The sequence below is a fragment of the Hyla sarda genome, chromosome 3, assembly GCF_029499605.1.
Source record: "Hyla sarda isolate aHylSar1 chromosome 3, aHylSar1.hap1, whole genome shotgun sequence".
In the NCBI taxonomy this organism is placed as follows: Eukaryota; Metazoa; Chordata; class Amphibia; order Anura; family Hylidae; genus Hyla; species Hyla sarda.
In genome coordinates this window covers 279,538,486-279,555,344 of record NC_079191.1, presented here as the reverse complement: position 1 = coordinate 279,555,344, position 16,859 = coordinate 279,538,486, and the positions used below count along the sequence as shown (strand labels likewise).

Here is a 16,859-nt window from a genome sequence, read left to right as displayed (position 1 = left end):
GTCCCGGCATTGGGTCCCCCCACGATCCCTGCTGTGGCAACACAGTCATCCGGTGCACAGAGCGAACTTTACTCCGTGTTTGATGATTAGCAAGGGGGCGCTGTCGTCACGGCCCTTCCCATAGACTTGCATTGAGAGGGCGTGACGTGATGTCACGAGGGGGCGTGACCGCGACGCCATAAGCCTCCAGTGCTGCAGCCGGCATTCTAAACGAACACCAGGTGCTGCAGGGAGATTGTGGGGGTCCCAGTGGCAGAACCCACTCGATCAGACATGTTATAAGATGTCTAGGAGCGAAGTAAATGTATGTGTGAATACACCCTAATGGTCTGTTCACATGTACAGTATCTTGCGGATATTTTATGTGCAAGATTTATTGCTGTGTTCAATCATATAGTTTACATTAATGTCTGCAGTATAAAATCTGCAGCTTCAAATCCTGCTCATCAAATATGCACAGGATACTGTAAGTGAATACGCCCTAAGTTCACACATACAAGATCTGCTGCATATTTTTTGCTATCATGTATATGTACCCTTATTGGCTGAACAGACAGACTTCTCCCTGTGTAGTAGGACCAGTGGTCAGCTGACAAATGAGCACTCTAAATAAGATGATTTATTCTAAGGCTTCTACAGGTACATTTTTACTGTGTTTATGTGTCAAATAGAATTTTTGTGCCAGATAAAAAAGTATCCCAATTTTCTTTATGCAAATAATGATGCTATAGTTTCAGATTATTCTTCTATATCCGTAGTTCACCAATAATCACGGATTATATTTTGTGCCAGTTGTCATGAACACAAGGTATATTTCTGAATTTAAGTCATTTCCTAGATGATTAACGTAAAGTTCACACAACATTTGTTACACCTCACCTATCAGCACAACCCAGCCTCCTGCGGCTTCTTTCACACAGTTGTATTTCAGCTCTGTGTGCGAGCTGCATATTTAGCACCAAAAATGTAATATGGTCATGTCAAGGGAATGCAGGAAAACTGTCCCCAAGGGCTTTCCTGCATTTCAATGCCTCAATATGGACAAGCTTTATACCAATACCTCTTAGCTCTGTTATTAAAAAAGCCATGCTCTTATTTTAAAGAAGCACTCTGGGATATTTTAAAGCTTAAATAGTGCAGCGTAGGCTATTGTTAAGTGATAAAGTGCAGGCTCTTTTGTAAGTATACCTGTTTTAGTTGAAATAGCCTGTGTGGGTTGTCTGCCTTCTTGGTTCCTATTACCACTTTGGTATGGCTCTTATATTAAAGCCTATGTTTCCATGACATCTCTGACATTGCAAAGACAGAGGGGGTGGAGTCTCAGTACTGCACTTGCTGTGCTCTGAGTCTTATCTAAGTAAAGTGATAGAATTTGCCCAATTCACACATAGGGGGAGATTTATCATTGCTTTTAGAACATTTTTTTTGTCTAGGTCCAGGCGCAGTTAAGACGCAAGCAGCATATTTAGCGACTTTTTATGCGTCTTTTGATATAGACAGTTTTACTCTTTTTGCCTACCGGTAGAACTTTTTCTTTTTGACCATGCAGTGGTCACGCATTTATCATTTGCGACTTTTGTCAAAAGTTGCTATTTTGTGCACAAAGATACTTTTTTAGGCGCAAAGCTACACTACCTACCAGTAGGCGTGAGAATAATTTCTACCTTCCACAATTTAACCTTTAACCTCTTGTGGACGACAGCGTCCCACTCCCCTTCTCTGACACACGCTCAGGAGCTGAGCGCAGGTCATAGCTGGGTGGTCTTGGTGGCTGTCTGCCAACAGGACCCATCTATAATGCCAGATATCACCGATCATGGTGATGCCCGGCTTTATAACCCCTTAGACACCGCAATCAAATTTGATTGTAGTGTCTAAAATGCAAGTAAAAATGTCCCGGCAGCTCTGTGAAAGTAAGTAAAAACACCTAACCTTCCAAATTCAGGACCTGAGAAAGTGTCTACATCCCTTCCTCACAAGAAAAAGTCTAGAAAAAAATTTATGTGGTAGAGCTTTTCCCACCACAGCAGAGCTGCACAAAATTCATCATCCTGCTGCACCTTCTTGATAAATAAGATGCACGCTAGTCAAACCCAACACCCAAATAAACGTGGGAAAATAGCTCTACCGTAGAAATTCTTTGATAAATATGGGCCATTGAGCAGGAAAATGATTAACACCCCCTTTCCTTCCCCCTCTCCCTTGTGTAACATTTATCTTTCAATAAAGCTTCGGGCCTGTGATCTCCCCTCCCTATCCCTTGTTTTCCCAACCCCCTTCCCCTGTTGCGGTCCCTTATGCTTTGTTGTTGAATATTGTACATACTGTTGTTTTTTAAAACATTTTTAAAATGCATGCAGGAGTGTTAGCGTAGCATGTGATATGATATGTAACGTAGGAAACCTGTGCTGTATTTTGTGCTGTCATGCTATGTATAGTGAATGTATTATTTATTGTATAGGTGATTGACAATTGATTGCCAATAAAGTTATTTTCAATAAAAAAAAAGTGCTATCCTCTTTCCTTCTGGGGAGACTTCTGGCTTTACATTATATGGGCACTGTCATTAAAATTATTGTTTGCATATGATACCGCAGGTAAAATAAGATTTGTAATTTATTCCCTGTACAAAAAAATTCTTATTATGTCACTTTCATGGCCTTATAAATCTGGCCACAAGGGGGTCTCCCTTCTGGATCCAGACCGCATTCCGTCTGCTCAAAAGCACAAACTTTGGTCTCCTGCGGGACTGTCAGGAGACCAAACTCAGGAAGTGCTGAGACAGGTAGAGGGAGTGCTATTCACTGCCTATGGCCATACAGCACTTCTCCTGCCAGGAGACCAAAGTCTCTGCTTTTGAGCAGACTGAATGTGGTCTGGAGCAGAAGGGAGACCCCTAGTGCCAGATTTATAAGCCATTGAAAGTGACCTAAAAACAATTATTTTTACAGGGAGTAAATTACAAATCGTATTTATTTTACCTGCTGTATCATATGCAAAAAAACTATTTCAATGACAGTGCCCATTTAAATATATATATGCACACATATACACAGTGGTCCCTCAAGTTACAATATTAATTGGTTCCAGGACGACCATTGTATGTTGAGACCATAACTCTATGGTAATTGGTTCCGAAGCCACCAAAATGTCATCCAAAAATAGGAAAAAGTGGGGATTAAAGAAAAGTAAGTAGATAACTAATAACGATAAAGCAAGTCCTTACATATAAAAGTAAGAGAGAGCTGCTGGGAGCTGTAATCACTGGCTATGTAGAGAACAGGAGCTTCTTCAGGGTCCTGTACAGTACATGCAATGTCCTAAAAAAGTTAAATGGAGCCGCCCTTACCTGGTGTCCAAAGGAACAGGTAAAGTGTAGTATAGAACATGTAGTACCACCCTGTACTGTAGGGGGCGCTACCAGACAGCCAGTTAGTGCATATGCTTCAGTAATACAGGGGTTTTATCAGCAAAATGCACATTCTGATTGGTCAGTTCTTCCAGCCATTGACACGTTTCACAGATCTGGACTGTCCGTAGCATTGTATGTTGAGTCTAGTTTCAAGTTACAATGTTCCAGAAAAGACCATCTTATGTTGAAACTATTGTATTCATGTATTTGTATACTTAGAAGTACATAGTTTTTGCATTGTTTTTACTACGTCCAACACTAATTATGTTTGTGGACATTTTTTGTTGTTGTACTCATATAATATATCGATACCGACAGGTAGTGCAGGTGACACTGATGACAACTGCACTCTCCTTGTCCCGTTCCTGTGGCAGGGATCTGCGGTAATCCTGTCCATTAGCTCCAGCTCCGGGCACCCGGCTTGGGGCATGGGCGGAGCTTAGTGATGTCACTTCTTCTGCTCCCTGCTGGGTCCTGCTGCTAGAAAACAGCAGCATTGATGTCATTAAGCTCCGCCCGTGCCCCAAGCCAGGTGCCTGGAGCTGGAGCTAACTGACAAGATTACTGTAGATCCCTGCCACGAAACAGGACAAGGTAAGTACCGTTGTCATCAGTGTATAATATATCGGTACTGACAGGTTAGTGCAGGTGACACTGGTGACAGATTTCCTTTAAAAAAAAAAAAAAAGCACCCTTCTTGTACTAATGGCAAAGAATCAGGTTCTCTTATTCACATGAATACAGGATTTGGGTAATATTAATTTGTATGTTTGTCTTCTCTTTTCAGTTTGTGGTCACAATGTTCTGGGTTCTCTACCTATATGACCGGGAACTAGTATACCCAAAGCTGCTGGATAATTTTATACCACCCTGGCTAAATCATGGAATGGTAAGCCATTTTAGAATTTCGTATAAGTACATGTTTGTAATTTCATGTGTGAAAATACATTGGGGCATATTTACTGTTGAAAATGCACCATAATATTGGTATCATTTGTGGCCCCCCCAACAAAAAAAAATCCAGATTTGTGTGTTTTAGGCACTTTTTAGATACTTTTTCAAATTAAGAGGCATGCCCTTTGCAAAACAAGCATGGCTTGATATCCAACACCATTTGCCAGAAAATGCACAAGAAATCTAATGCAAGATTATTTCATAATTTAAGCCATCTAGTCTAAACAGATTTATGGAAAAAAAAAAAAAAAAAAAACCTTAGCCATAATAAATCTTTTCTAATTTTACACTAAGGACTAGACAGTTTAACAAATCTGGGTCAATGGCCCAGATTTATCAGTCCGTCCGAAATCAAAACTGTCTGGTTTTACCAACAACCAATCACAGCTCAGCTTTCATATCTTAAGGAGATCTGGTAAAATGAAAGCTGTGATTGGCTCCTATTGGTAAAACCGGACTGTTTTGGCTTCAGGCAGATTGATTACTCCAGAATGCCAGGGTGCAGCCTGGAGCCACCGAGATCAGATATCTTATCCCCTAAGAGGGGGATAAGATGTCCAGGGGGGAAGTACCCCTTTAAACTCCTCTCTGATATGTTTACATGCTGCAGATCTGCTGCCCAGTCTACCTAATAAAACAACAAACACTTTTACTCACCTTCTTCCACTATTTTGTAGCTCCTTTAAGTACTCTGCAGGTTGGGAGAAAGCAGAGTCACCAGCCGTGGACAGTGTGTAGTGTCTACAGCTGAAGGAACTGACAGTGCTGCTCACCAATCACTGGCCAAGGCAGGGCACTGCTGTGGACAGTGATTGGTTGCGTGCAGCCATGATGTCACAGTTTCAGCTCCGGCTGGCTTCGGGAAGACGACTGTCTGCAGAAATTGGTGGGAGACGAGGCCCCCCGGATACCAGAGCTACGAGGAAGCAGAGAAAGCTAAGTTAAAGTGTTTAATTTATTAGGCAGGTTCGGGACAATAGAAAAATATACATTTTACTTAACAATCCCTTTAAGAGGGCTACAAATTTCATTGGGATTAAATACAAATTAGAAATTCAATGTTTATTTTTTGCCTTATCAAAAAGTAAAGAACATTTTGGATACTTGATACAATATAGATTGTGTAATATTTTTGGTGTGCACGTCTGTTCTCTCTCTTTTTTTTGTTATTGGCTCACATTTCTTTCTTGTGTTGTTTGGATGGCACCCAATTCTACATAAAATGTGGTGCCCACATTTCTTTCTTTTTTTGTATGTAAGCCAAAAGCAAATTCTTTAGTTGTTTAAAATTCTCTCAGTAGCTTGATTTTCTAAATTAATCATTACCTTTTGGTAGCAAAGTTGTTTTGACCACCTTTGTTTTCACAATGAAGACTGACTATTGTTTTGTGCTGGTGCAGAATAATCGATTATATGTGCCTATACACCTTTAATAGCTGTCTCAACCAGTACGCGAATACACATCAATGTTTACTTGTATTCTAAATGGAAGAGGGGGTTGTAGGCTGCCAAACAGCTCTAGCAGCAGCTTATCTCCCCAAAAACAAAAGGGTTGGGCAAATGAAATCCTACACGCCTCGTCTTAGGCCTTCATACATATAAGACAGTCAGCCAAACCCCCAAAAACCAGTCGGTTCGGACAACTTTTCATTAATTTGTATTAGGGGTATTTAGCTTCCTAGCATTACCACATAATGAAATGAGAACAGCTTCCTATTGCAACCAATCTGATCACTTTTTTATATTTCAAACCTGCTTTGGAAAATTGTAAGCTGCAATCTGATTGGTCGTTATGGGTAACACTGACCTTTTGAATTGAATAGTTTTTTAGTGCATAAGGCCCACAACAATTATTGGGGGCAGGGAACTTATTATTATAGTGTAACATTTGATGGAAGCAATAGAGTTACATTGCTAAAGGATGTGTGAGACAAAAGGTACACACAGTGGCTTGCAGTTGCTAAAGAACAGGTATGAGTCATATCATACAGAAAGGTACAGCAAGGTCAGTTATAAAAAAATTCTATTCTTTAGCGCAGAAAGCATTATATCGGGCACAGCTGTTTTTTTGCATGAGTTTATGTCAGTACTGTATATAGATATTTTACATATGCTCCCCTTATTCAGTCAGGCATACCGTATTTATTTGTTACTATTTTAACTATTTTGTCGAATTTTTGTTCATATTTTAAGGTGTATATCAATAATCATTTAGTTGATATAAAATGCATTAAACCCATAATACTGTAGCAAATTTTGCCCTATAATCTCAGATCAATTTTTTTTGTTTCTACCCTAAAGCTAGGTTCACACGGCCGTTGTCTGCCATTCTGGCTAGTCTCCACTCCAGTCATTGCTGCTAAACGGACCATACTAAAAAAAAGATGCAAACTGATGCAAATGGATGCCATTTAATGGCATCCTTTTGCATCTGTTTTTCATCCCTTAACTGTGAAAAAGTCAGCCGCCGACAGACTCCCGCAGGGGGTACTATTACTTCAATCATGGAACAGACACGTTTACATGATGAGAGTAGTTGTTCCCCTGCCTGTGGGAGCCTGCAGGTGACTAGGGAGACTACAGAAGTGTGTGTACAATTACCCCCATCATGGAACAGAGCCCCCACCAGAGCCCTGAATGGCCGGCACCAAGTGGCCATTCACGGCTCTCGGTGGAATTTTTAAACTCATACTGTGGGAATCGTGATTCAGAGAGCCAGCCAGCCAGGAAATGCAGCGCAATGCCGCCTGCTTCCCCGGCAGGAGACGTCCCTCCTACTACTGCTCCCATGATGGGAGCAGTAGTAGGAGGGATGGCTTCTGCCGGCAAAGCGGGCGGCTTTGCGCCATGTTCCCTGGCCGGCCGGCTCAATGTAAAACACTCCTCCTCACTTCTTTCACTACAATGGTCTGCCAGGGAATGATGCATTCCCCAGCCTGCAGGCTCTCTGAATCACGATCAGCACAGTATGAGTTTAACAACCCTCCAGAGAGCCCTGAATTGCCACTCGGTGCCGGCCATTCAGGGCTCTGGTGGGGGATTTGAAATTGAAAGTACGGGACATAATGTACATTGCTGAGGAGCGGAGCATGCCACCCGCTCCCCTGGTTAATAGCTTATTATCGCAGCGGGATTTAGAAGTGAGACATGGTGTGCTCAATCCCTCAGACTCTGTTCTATTACCCCCAACATGGAACAGACTCTTAGGCTAAGTTTCCACTTGGTTTTTTTTCTGGCAGTTTTTGGAAAACTGCCACTGCAGTTTTTGAGCCAAAGTCTGAAGTGGATCCATAATGGAAGTGCAAGTCCTTCCTTTATATGTCCTATTCCTTTTGAATACATTTCTGGCTTTGGCTCAAAAACTGCAGTGGCAGATATCCAAAAACTGCCAGAAAAAAAACAAGTGGAAACTTAACCTAACCAACATTGCTACTATCCCCAACATGGAACAGACTCTTATCAACATTTGTTTGCACATCATTACATTTTCTAAATTAATCAATACATTTGTTTGCACCTCTTCCGAGCATGCTCAGAAGTAATAACGAATCAAAAGCTGATTTAAAAAACGGGTACAAACAGATGACATTAAAGGCTCATCGTTAAATTCAATATATATCTGTTTTTTTTTTGTTATAGTTTTTTTTTTTTGTTTTTTTTACGGAAATAAAAAAAAATACTGCATGCAACGTTTTTTATCTGCAAAAAAAATGTAATAGGAACTAACGAGTGCAAACGGGTGGCAAAGGACTGTAAAAACATTGACATCAATGGGATCTATTTAAAGCCGTTTGCAAAAGCCTTGAAGGGATTTGAGACTGGGCATGAGTTAACAGAGACTGACATTAATGTGAACGAGCCCTTACAAAAAACCATAATTGTTTATTTATTATTTTTAAGATGAAGCTTGAGACTTTTATTAGCGATTAATTGTAATTTAAAATTTTTTTTTTATGGGTGTGGGGGTGGGGTTCGATTCAATAATAAAAAAAACTGTAATGCTACTTCCAGATACGCTTGTACACAAATATGTGTATTTGAATCTGTCACTTACATTTTACTAAGTCTCAAATATATTGCCAAGAGACTTTTTTTTTTTTGCATGCTTGAAGCTCTTTATGAAGCTCTTAGGTTTGCTCTTTATGTTAGCACATTCACTTTTATGCACAGCTAGACCAACAGCTGAAATATACTGGAAATCACCAGGGGGAAAGCATGAGAGATTACATTTTAGTATGTCATTTTCTAAGGCATAAATACAGTAAAGGGTATTTTTCCACCCTGGATGTCTTTTAACAGTGCCATATGGGTGTGGAAACATGGAACACTTTGTTAAGGGCCTGCAGTTAAAACTGAATTGCTTTTATACAAGCATACGGTAAATATGACTTAATCAGACCACAAGAATGTGGAAGCTTCCCTAGGTATCTCATTTATTTATTTGACATGTAGCTATGGCAACAGCATCCCACCCCTTTGGGTGTTCAGACTTGTGATCTGCTCAGACCTGGCAAGCTGCATTGCTTTCAATTGAAGACACATGTGCACTCAACACTGCACAAAGTTCACCTATTGTTGTAGGTATTTACAGGACAGTTGGCTTAAGAGTAAGTTATTGTGATAGGGTTATATAATTATTTCATTTTAATGTACTTTTATGCTACTTTGAAAAGTCAGAATTGCTGGGACTGAACCTGTTCACACTACATTCTTTTGCTAAATTATTGATGCTTATTATGAATCTTAATCTTAAATGGACCAGACTTCAGTTATGCCCAATAGTTTGTCATGGCTAAGTCTTTTTAGTGGAAATAAATAGACAGGATTTGCTTTCTAAATGGCCACAAATGCCAGAAATGGCCCTGAGCAAACAGAAGTTATTGATCACATGTTCTCTTAGGCTAAGGCTTAAAATAAATAGCTTCTAGTATATGTGCACGCAGTCCGTTTTTTTGGATTCTAAAAATGGCAAAAAATGTTAGCAGTTTTTACTAACCTGTTTGTTTTTAGCAGTTTTTTGCATTTATTTTTTTAGGATGTCTTTTTCTTTCCTACATCAAATGCTGCTATTCAGTTTGTTTGTATTAGTTTGTAAACCACCTATTTTTTGGGGTATGAAAATTTGAAAAAGTCACTAGGGCAATGATGAGGGTAGTAGTCCCTGATGTACAGTACAGACAAAAAGTTTGGACACACCTTCTCATTCAAAGAGTTTTTTGATTTTCATGACTATGAAAATTGTAGATTCACACTGAAGGCATCAAAACTATGAATTAACACATGTGGAATTATAGACATAACAAAAAAGTGTGAAACAACTGAAAATATATCATATTCTAGGTTCTTCAAAGTAGCCACCTTTTGCTTTGATTACTGCTGATTACTTTGATTACTGTGTTCTTTAGCCCAAACAAGTCTCTTCTGCTTGTTGCCTGTCCTTAGCAGTGGTTTCCTAGCAGATATTCTACCATGAAGGCCTGATTCACACAGTCTCCTCTTAAAGGGGTTCTCCGGTGCTTACACATCTTTTCCCCTATCCAAAGGATAGGGGATAAGATGCCTGATCGCGGGAGTCACGGCTGTCACGCCCCCTCCCGTAGGCTTGCATTGAGGGGCGGAGCGTGACGTCACACGCCGCCGGCCCGGTGGTCGCCTGTAATCAAACCCGGAGCGAACACGCTCCGGGGACTGATTACAAACGGGGTGCCGCGTGCAAGATCTCGGGGGTCCCCAGCGGCGGGACTCCCGCGATCAGGCATCTTATCCCCTATCCTTTGGATAGGGGAAAAGATGTGTAAGCACCGGAGAACCCCTTTAACAGTTGTTCTAGAGATGTGCCTGCTGCTAGAACTCTGTGTGGCATTGACCTGGTCTCTAATCTGAGCTGCTGTTAACCTGCGATTTCTGAGGCTGGTGACTCGGATGAACTTATCCCCCGCAACAGAGGTGACTCTTGGTCTTCCTTTCCTGGGGCGGTCCGCATGTGAGCCAGTTTCTTTGTAGCTCTTGATGGTTTTTGTGACTGCAGTTAGGGACACTTTCCACCTAGAATATGACATATGGTCAGTTGTTTCACACCTTTTTGTTATGTCTATAATTCCACATGTGTTAATTCATAGTTTTGATGCCTTCTGTGTGAATCTACAATTTTCATAGTCATGAAAATAAAGAAAACTCTTTGAATGAGTAGTGTTAACTCAATGTTCCTCTGTGAACCCCACAAATATCATTTTTTATTTTTTTTTATAAATAAAGCTGTACCTGCAAACAAGGCCCCAAGTAGCGACCTCTGAAGTCACGATTCCAGCAAACAACTTGTAGACTTCACTAAACTCCTTTCACAACTCCAGAAAATACACAGGGGTAGATTTATCAAAACCTGTCTAGAGGAAAAGTTGCTGAGTTTCCCATAGCAATCAATCGGATCTCTTCTTTCACTTCTGAAAAGGCCTCTGAGAAATTAAAGAAACAACCTAATTGGTTGCTATGGGCAACTGGAACTTTTCCTCTGGACGGGTTTTGATAAATCTTCCCATCAGTCTTTTGGTAGAACAGCTTAGGAGTCAGGAGAATGTAGATTCTCAGAAGTACACCTGAGTACCCCTTTAAGCAGAGACATATTAAAGGAATAAATATTCAGGGCTTTGTTAGCACATGTACATAAAACTTCTGCACATATGTGGGTGCAGGAATTTAAGGTTTTCTAGCTGTATATTTCTCAAGTCCAAATAACAGAAACTTCACAGGTTGCAAACCGTCATTTAACATGTAAAACTGCCACTAGAAAAATGAGCAAAGCGGGGTAGCCTGTGACATGACACTCCTAAAGATGCATCCAGGTAAGTCATTCCTGACTTGTCAGACAGGCTGACACCGGTCCCACCAGAGGCCCAAGATATACCAGTGTAATTCAGAAAAGTCCTTGTACAACTTTCTGGAAATTACTCTCCTTTTACAGGATTAAGCAATGTAGACCGATTTGTTCTCACAGCTGGACTGGAACTAGCCAGACAGCGACTTTTGGGTACATGTGATAATGACTGGAGCTAGCTAAAGTATGTGTGGGGCTGGCAAAAGCCAGACTCTCTACTTTACAGAACTGGTTAAGTCCCATCTATTTTTCCCAAGAGAGGAGGGGTATACTTGGGACATTCCTGTAGCTCTTGGCTAGGGGAAACATGTGACCAGATCATCTATTCAGCTGTAAATGGCAAAAAGAATATGTCCAGTACCTAACAGACACCTTATGCATCCAGGAATTAGTTATGCTGTACTGGGCCAGCAAAAAAATAAATAAATGCCCATTGCACTTTGCACCTGTAAAATTACAGCCTTAAATTATTACTGAAAGTAATGTCATATCACACAAAAATCACAATTGTATGATCCCAGGGATCCCGCTGCTCAGGACCCCCGCAATCTCGGTGCAGTCCTCGGCATTCTATGTCATGTGTCACGCCCCCTAGTGACATCATGCCATGCCCTCCCCATTCATGTCTATGGGAGGGGGCGTGGCGTGACATCACTAGGGGGCGTGACCATGACGTCACATCCTCATTTCGAAGCAGTGCCGACACATAATGCCAGGGGCTGCGCCAAGATCGTGGGGGTCCCCAGCGGCGGGACCCCTGCGATCATACATCTTATCCCCTATCCTTTTGGATAGGGGATAAAATGTATAAACCAGGAATACTCCTTGAATGTTTTGCCAATATGTAGAACATATAAATAGTTTTTTAATCTGACGATGGCAATTGAATGGAAATGGAGTTTAGGGCAATTTTTTGGTTCTAGCTTGTTGCCAACTCATAAATGCAGGGAAACAGGGAAAGGGGAAACATTCTGCACCAGACTAACAACAATAATTACACCCCCTGACACATGGAAGGGTCAACTAACTATCCAACAAATAACCCTAGATGGGTTAATAGTTTTTTTTCTTATTCACGTGGGGTAAAATTTTACCTTTTTTGGATCATTTTAAAAAATGAGATAATATATACAGGTGATTAAATAAAGTGTATTATATACTAGTATTATTGATTTTTTTAAACCAACACTCTGAGGGGCCTTAAAAACAAATGATCCTCGTAGCTCAATCTTTATGTAATTTTAATTTCAATCCTGTAAACTGTATTGTACTCAACCACGCTGACAGAGCCTCATACATTGAACTACTACTTAATTGGAGGATTTGACATCATTGGTGTCTACCTTCACACTGTGTGTACTATATAACACTCATTTATATGTCACACAAGGACATTGATTATATGCTATATCGATATTTGGGAAAAACTGTGCACTCTCGGTGTACTTATTTCTAGTTATTCAAGGAGAGTTGTATAGATTATTAAAACAATGGTGTTAAAAAAAAAAAAAAATGCTTATCCAAGGGACTAAAACGGAGCATAATCTACTTGTCCCTCATGACGATCCACTTGTCCTGGTAGACAAAATAACTTTAACGAAAATATTATGTAAATAAGGTCTGTATTATTTTATTTATCTTTTCAGTTTTTGCACTTCCTTTCTTTCCTCCTCGCCCTATAATAGCTATTACTCTTATTTTTCCATCTACAGAGCAATATAAAGGCTTGTTTTTTGTGGGACCAATTGTACTTTGTAACGACACCTTTCATTTTTCCATAGCATATGCTCTGAAACCAACCAAAAAATTGTGACGTGAAATTGAAAGAAAAAATGCAATTTTGCTAATTTGGGGGATTTCTTTTTTAGACAATTCATCTTGTGGTCAAACTAACATGGCATTTTGATACTGTAGGTCAACCTGATCACAGCAATAACAAATTTGTTTAGATTCTGTCATGTTTTACTAATTTAAAACAATTCTAAATTTCTTACATTTTTTTTTTTATTGACATATTCCTATAACATTTTTATTTTTCTGTATACTGGGCTGTTTGAGGACTAATTTTTTGTGCCGTAATCTGCTGTTTGTGTCGGTACCATTTTGGTATTGAGCTGACTTTTTATTTAACCTGTTGGGGACCACGGGCGTATGGATACGCTCTTGCGTCCTGTTACTTGAGGACCAAGGGCATACCTGTACGCCCATGGGAATTTCGTTCCCCGCCGCTAGCCGGACGGGGATCGGGACGGGGTGCCTGGTGAAATCATTCAGCAGGCATCCCTTGCAAATGCCTGGGGGGGGGTCAATTCAGATCGGCGATTTGCGCCGATTCCAGGCTGATCGGGTCTCTGATGACCCGATAGCCCGGAAAATAGGGATCATCGGAGCTGACACACTAACATGCTGGTGTAGAGCAATTCAAAGCATGCTGAGACTGTCCAGGCATGCTGGGAGTTGTAGTTTGGCAACATCTGGCCCTTCAGATGTTGCCAAACTACAACTCCCAGCATGCCTGGGCAGTCTGGGCATGCTTGGAGTTGAAGTCTTGCAACATCTGGAGGGCTACAGTTTGGAGACCCCTACACAGTGGTCTCCAAACTGTAACATGCTGGTGTTGCCCCATACTTTTCATTTTCATAAGAGGTAAAAGGAAATAAAGACCCCCAAAATTTGTAACACAATGTCTCCCAAGTACGGAAATACACCATATGTGGACGTAAAATGCTCTGCGGACGCACAACAAGGCTCAGGAATGAGAGTGCACTATGTACATTTGAGGCCTAAACTGGTGATTTGCACAGGGGTGGCTGCTGGTTACAGTGGTTCTGACATAAACACAAAAAAATGAATACCCACATGTGACCCCATTTTGGAAACTACACCCCTCACGGAACGTAACAAGGGGTACAGTGAGCCTTAACACCCCACAGCTGACTGACTGATTTTTGAAACAGTGGTCCGTGAAAATGAAGAATGTAATTTTTCATTTGCACAGCCCACTGTTACGAAGATCTGTCAAACGCCAGTGGGGTGTAAATGCTCACTGCACCCCTTGTTACGTGCACTTTACATTCACATATGAGGTATTTCCTTACTCGAGAGAAATGGGGTTTCAAATTTTGGGGGACATATTCACCTATTACCCCTTGTGAAAATGAAAAATGTGGGGTAACATCAGCATTTTAGTTAAAAAAAATAACAATTTTCATTTTCACGTTCAACTTTATTGAAAATTCGTCAAACTCCTGTGGGGTGTTAAGACTCACTGTACCACTTGTTACGTTCCTTGAGGGTGTAGTTTCCCAAATAGTATACCATGTGGGGTGTTTTTCGCTTTTCTGGCACCATAGGGCTTCCTAAGTGCAACATACCCCCCAAAAACCATTTCAGCAAAATTCGCCCTCCAAAATCCCATTGTCGCTCCTTCTCTTCTGAGCCCTCTATTGAACCCACAAAGCACTTTACATCCACATATGAGGTATTTCCTTACCCGAGAGAAATTGGGTTACATATTTTTTTCTCCTATTACCCCTTGTAAAAATAGAAAATATGGGTCTAAAAAATTAAGATTTTGAATTTTCACCTCCACATTGCTGCTATTCCTGTGAAACACCTAAAGGGTTAACAAACTTTCTGAATGTCATTCTGAATACGTTGAATGGTGTAGTTTTCATAATGGGGTCCATTATTGGGTATTTCTAACATAAAGACTCTCAAATTCACTTCAAAACTGAACTGGTCCCTGAAAAATTCTAATTTTTAAATTTACTTGAAAAATTGGAAAATTGCTGCTATACTTTGAAACCCTCTGATGTCTTCAAAAAGTAAAAACATGTCAACTTTATGATGCCAACATAAAGTAGACATATTGTATATGTGAATCAATATATCATTTATTTGGAATGTCTATTTTAATGGCAACATTTTTTAATTTTTCATGAAATGTTCACATTTTTCACCAAGAAATGATGCAAGTATCGACAAAAATTTTACCACTAGCATAAAGTAGAATATGTCACGAAAAAACTATCTCGGAATCAAAATCACAAGCATCCCAGAGTTATTAATGCTTAAAGTGACAGTGGTCAGCATTGCAAAAAATGATCTGGTCCTTAGGGTCAAAATGGGCTCGGTCCCCAAGGGGTTAAAGCTTTTTACTTTATTTTTTCCTGATGTTTTTTTATATGATGTTAATAAAAAAAAAACACAATTCTGTAGTTTGGTATTTTTTAGTCAACCCCACTGACCGTACGGGATATTAAATGTTATATTTAAATAGTTCTGACCATTACACATGCGCCATTACAAAATACGTTTATATTTATCTTTTTTCTTAATGGAAAATGGGAAAATAGGGGGGGGGGGGGTGCTCCATACACCCTGAGCACTGCCATATTAAGATCTGAGGTTTGGCTCTGCTTGCCAGAAAATGTATTTGCCCAGTGATGGGGTTTCCATATCCCTGTAATACCTACCATATACCAAGATCCACAACTAGATCAATAGAACACTTGATATTTTTGTGTATCAGATGTGCTTTGCACTGTCATGTCGTGCACCACAGGTTGTGCTCAGCCACAATGGCCACAGTCACCAAACAATTGAGCTCTATTCCATGACTAGTATGGTTGATATACAGAGATAGGAGACTGCAGTTAAAATCACAGCTTGTCACACTCCTACATGTTTTGTCATTACAAGTGTGGCTTTATCAAGGGGACAACGGTTCAATCAGCAATTTTCATTGACAGCATTGCATGTCCAAGCGGATTCCATTGAAAAAATGAACATGGTTATTCTTTTAACAGTGTCTGGAATATGGATTTCCGCTGCAGAATTTTCCGCATAAATTCTGCCGTGTTCACAATGGGAGGCTGCAGCACCATATTTTCGGAGCTGAATTTGTTACACTTTATTCCACTTAAAAATGTTGCTCTGTGAATGGGCTCCATATGTTGCCCTTGTGCAGCATGGTAGATATTATTCATAGAATGGCATTTTAGTTTAGATTTTTGAGAAGCCTATTCATATGTTTGCAAAGGCACAACAGCAAAAACAAATGTAAGTAAGTTAGTGTAAGTAAAAAAAAACACTTAGGCTCTGTTCACACTGCACTCATGGTTTCTGGCATAATGGTTTAGGCTCTGTTCACACTGCAATCATGGTTTCTGGTATAATGGTTTAGGCTCTTTTCACACTGCACTCATGGTTTCTGGTATAATGGGTTAGGCTCTGTTCACACTGCACTTATGATTTCTAATATAATGGCTTAGGCTTTTTTTTATACTACACTCATGGTTTCTAATATAATGGGGTTTCTAATATAATGGCTTAGGCTTTGTTTACACTACACTCATGGTTTCTAATATAATGGGGTTTCTAATATAATGGCTTAGACTTTGTTCACACTACACTCATGGTTGCTAATATAATGGTTTTGGCCTTTGTTCATGCTGCACTCATGGTTTCTGGTATAATGGTTTAGGCTCTGTTCACACTGCACTCATGGCTTCTGGTATAATGGTTTAGGCTTTGTTCATACTGCACTCATGGTTTCTAATATAATGGTTTAGGCTTTGTTCACACTGCACTCGTGGTTTCTGGTATAATGGTTTAGGC

At 40.2% G+C, this 16,859-nt stretch overlaps 1 protein-coding gene across 3 annotated transcripts in view; it reads left to right on the top strand.

Annotated features, from left to right (window-relative positions):
- The window catches only part of AIG1 (androgen induced 1), a 317,798-nt gene that overhangs the window by 134,120 nt on the left and 166,819 nt on the right, over nt 1-16,859 (top strand). For all 3 annotated transcript variants that reach the window (XR_008891379.1, XR_008891380.1, XM_056566741.1), the window contains one exon: nt 4,200-4,301. Coding sequence is in view for 1 of the 3 variants with exons in the window: in XM_056566741.1 (XP_056422716.1) it covers nt 4,200-4,301 (102 nt within the window). In the remaining 2 variants the exon portion in view is untranslated. Of the gene's footprint in view, nt 1-4,199; nt 4,302-16,859 lie in introns of those variants that run through there.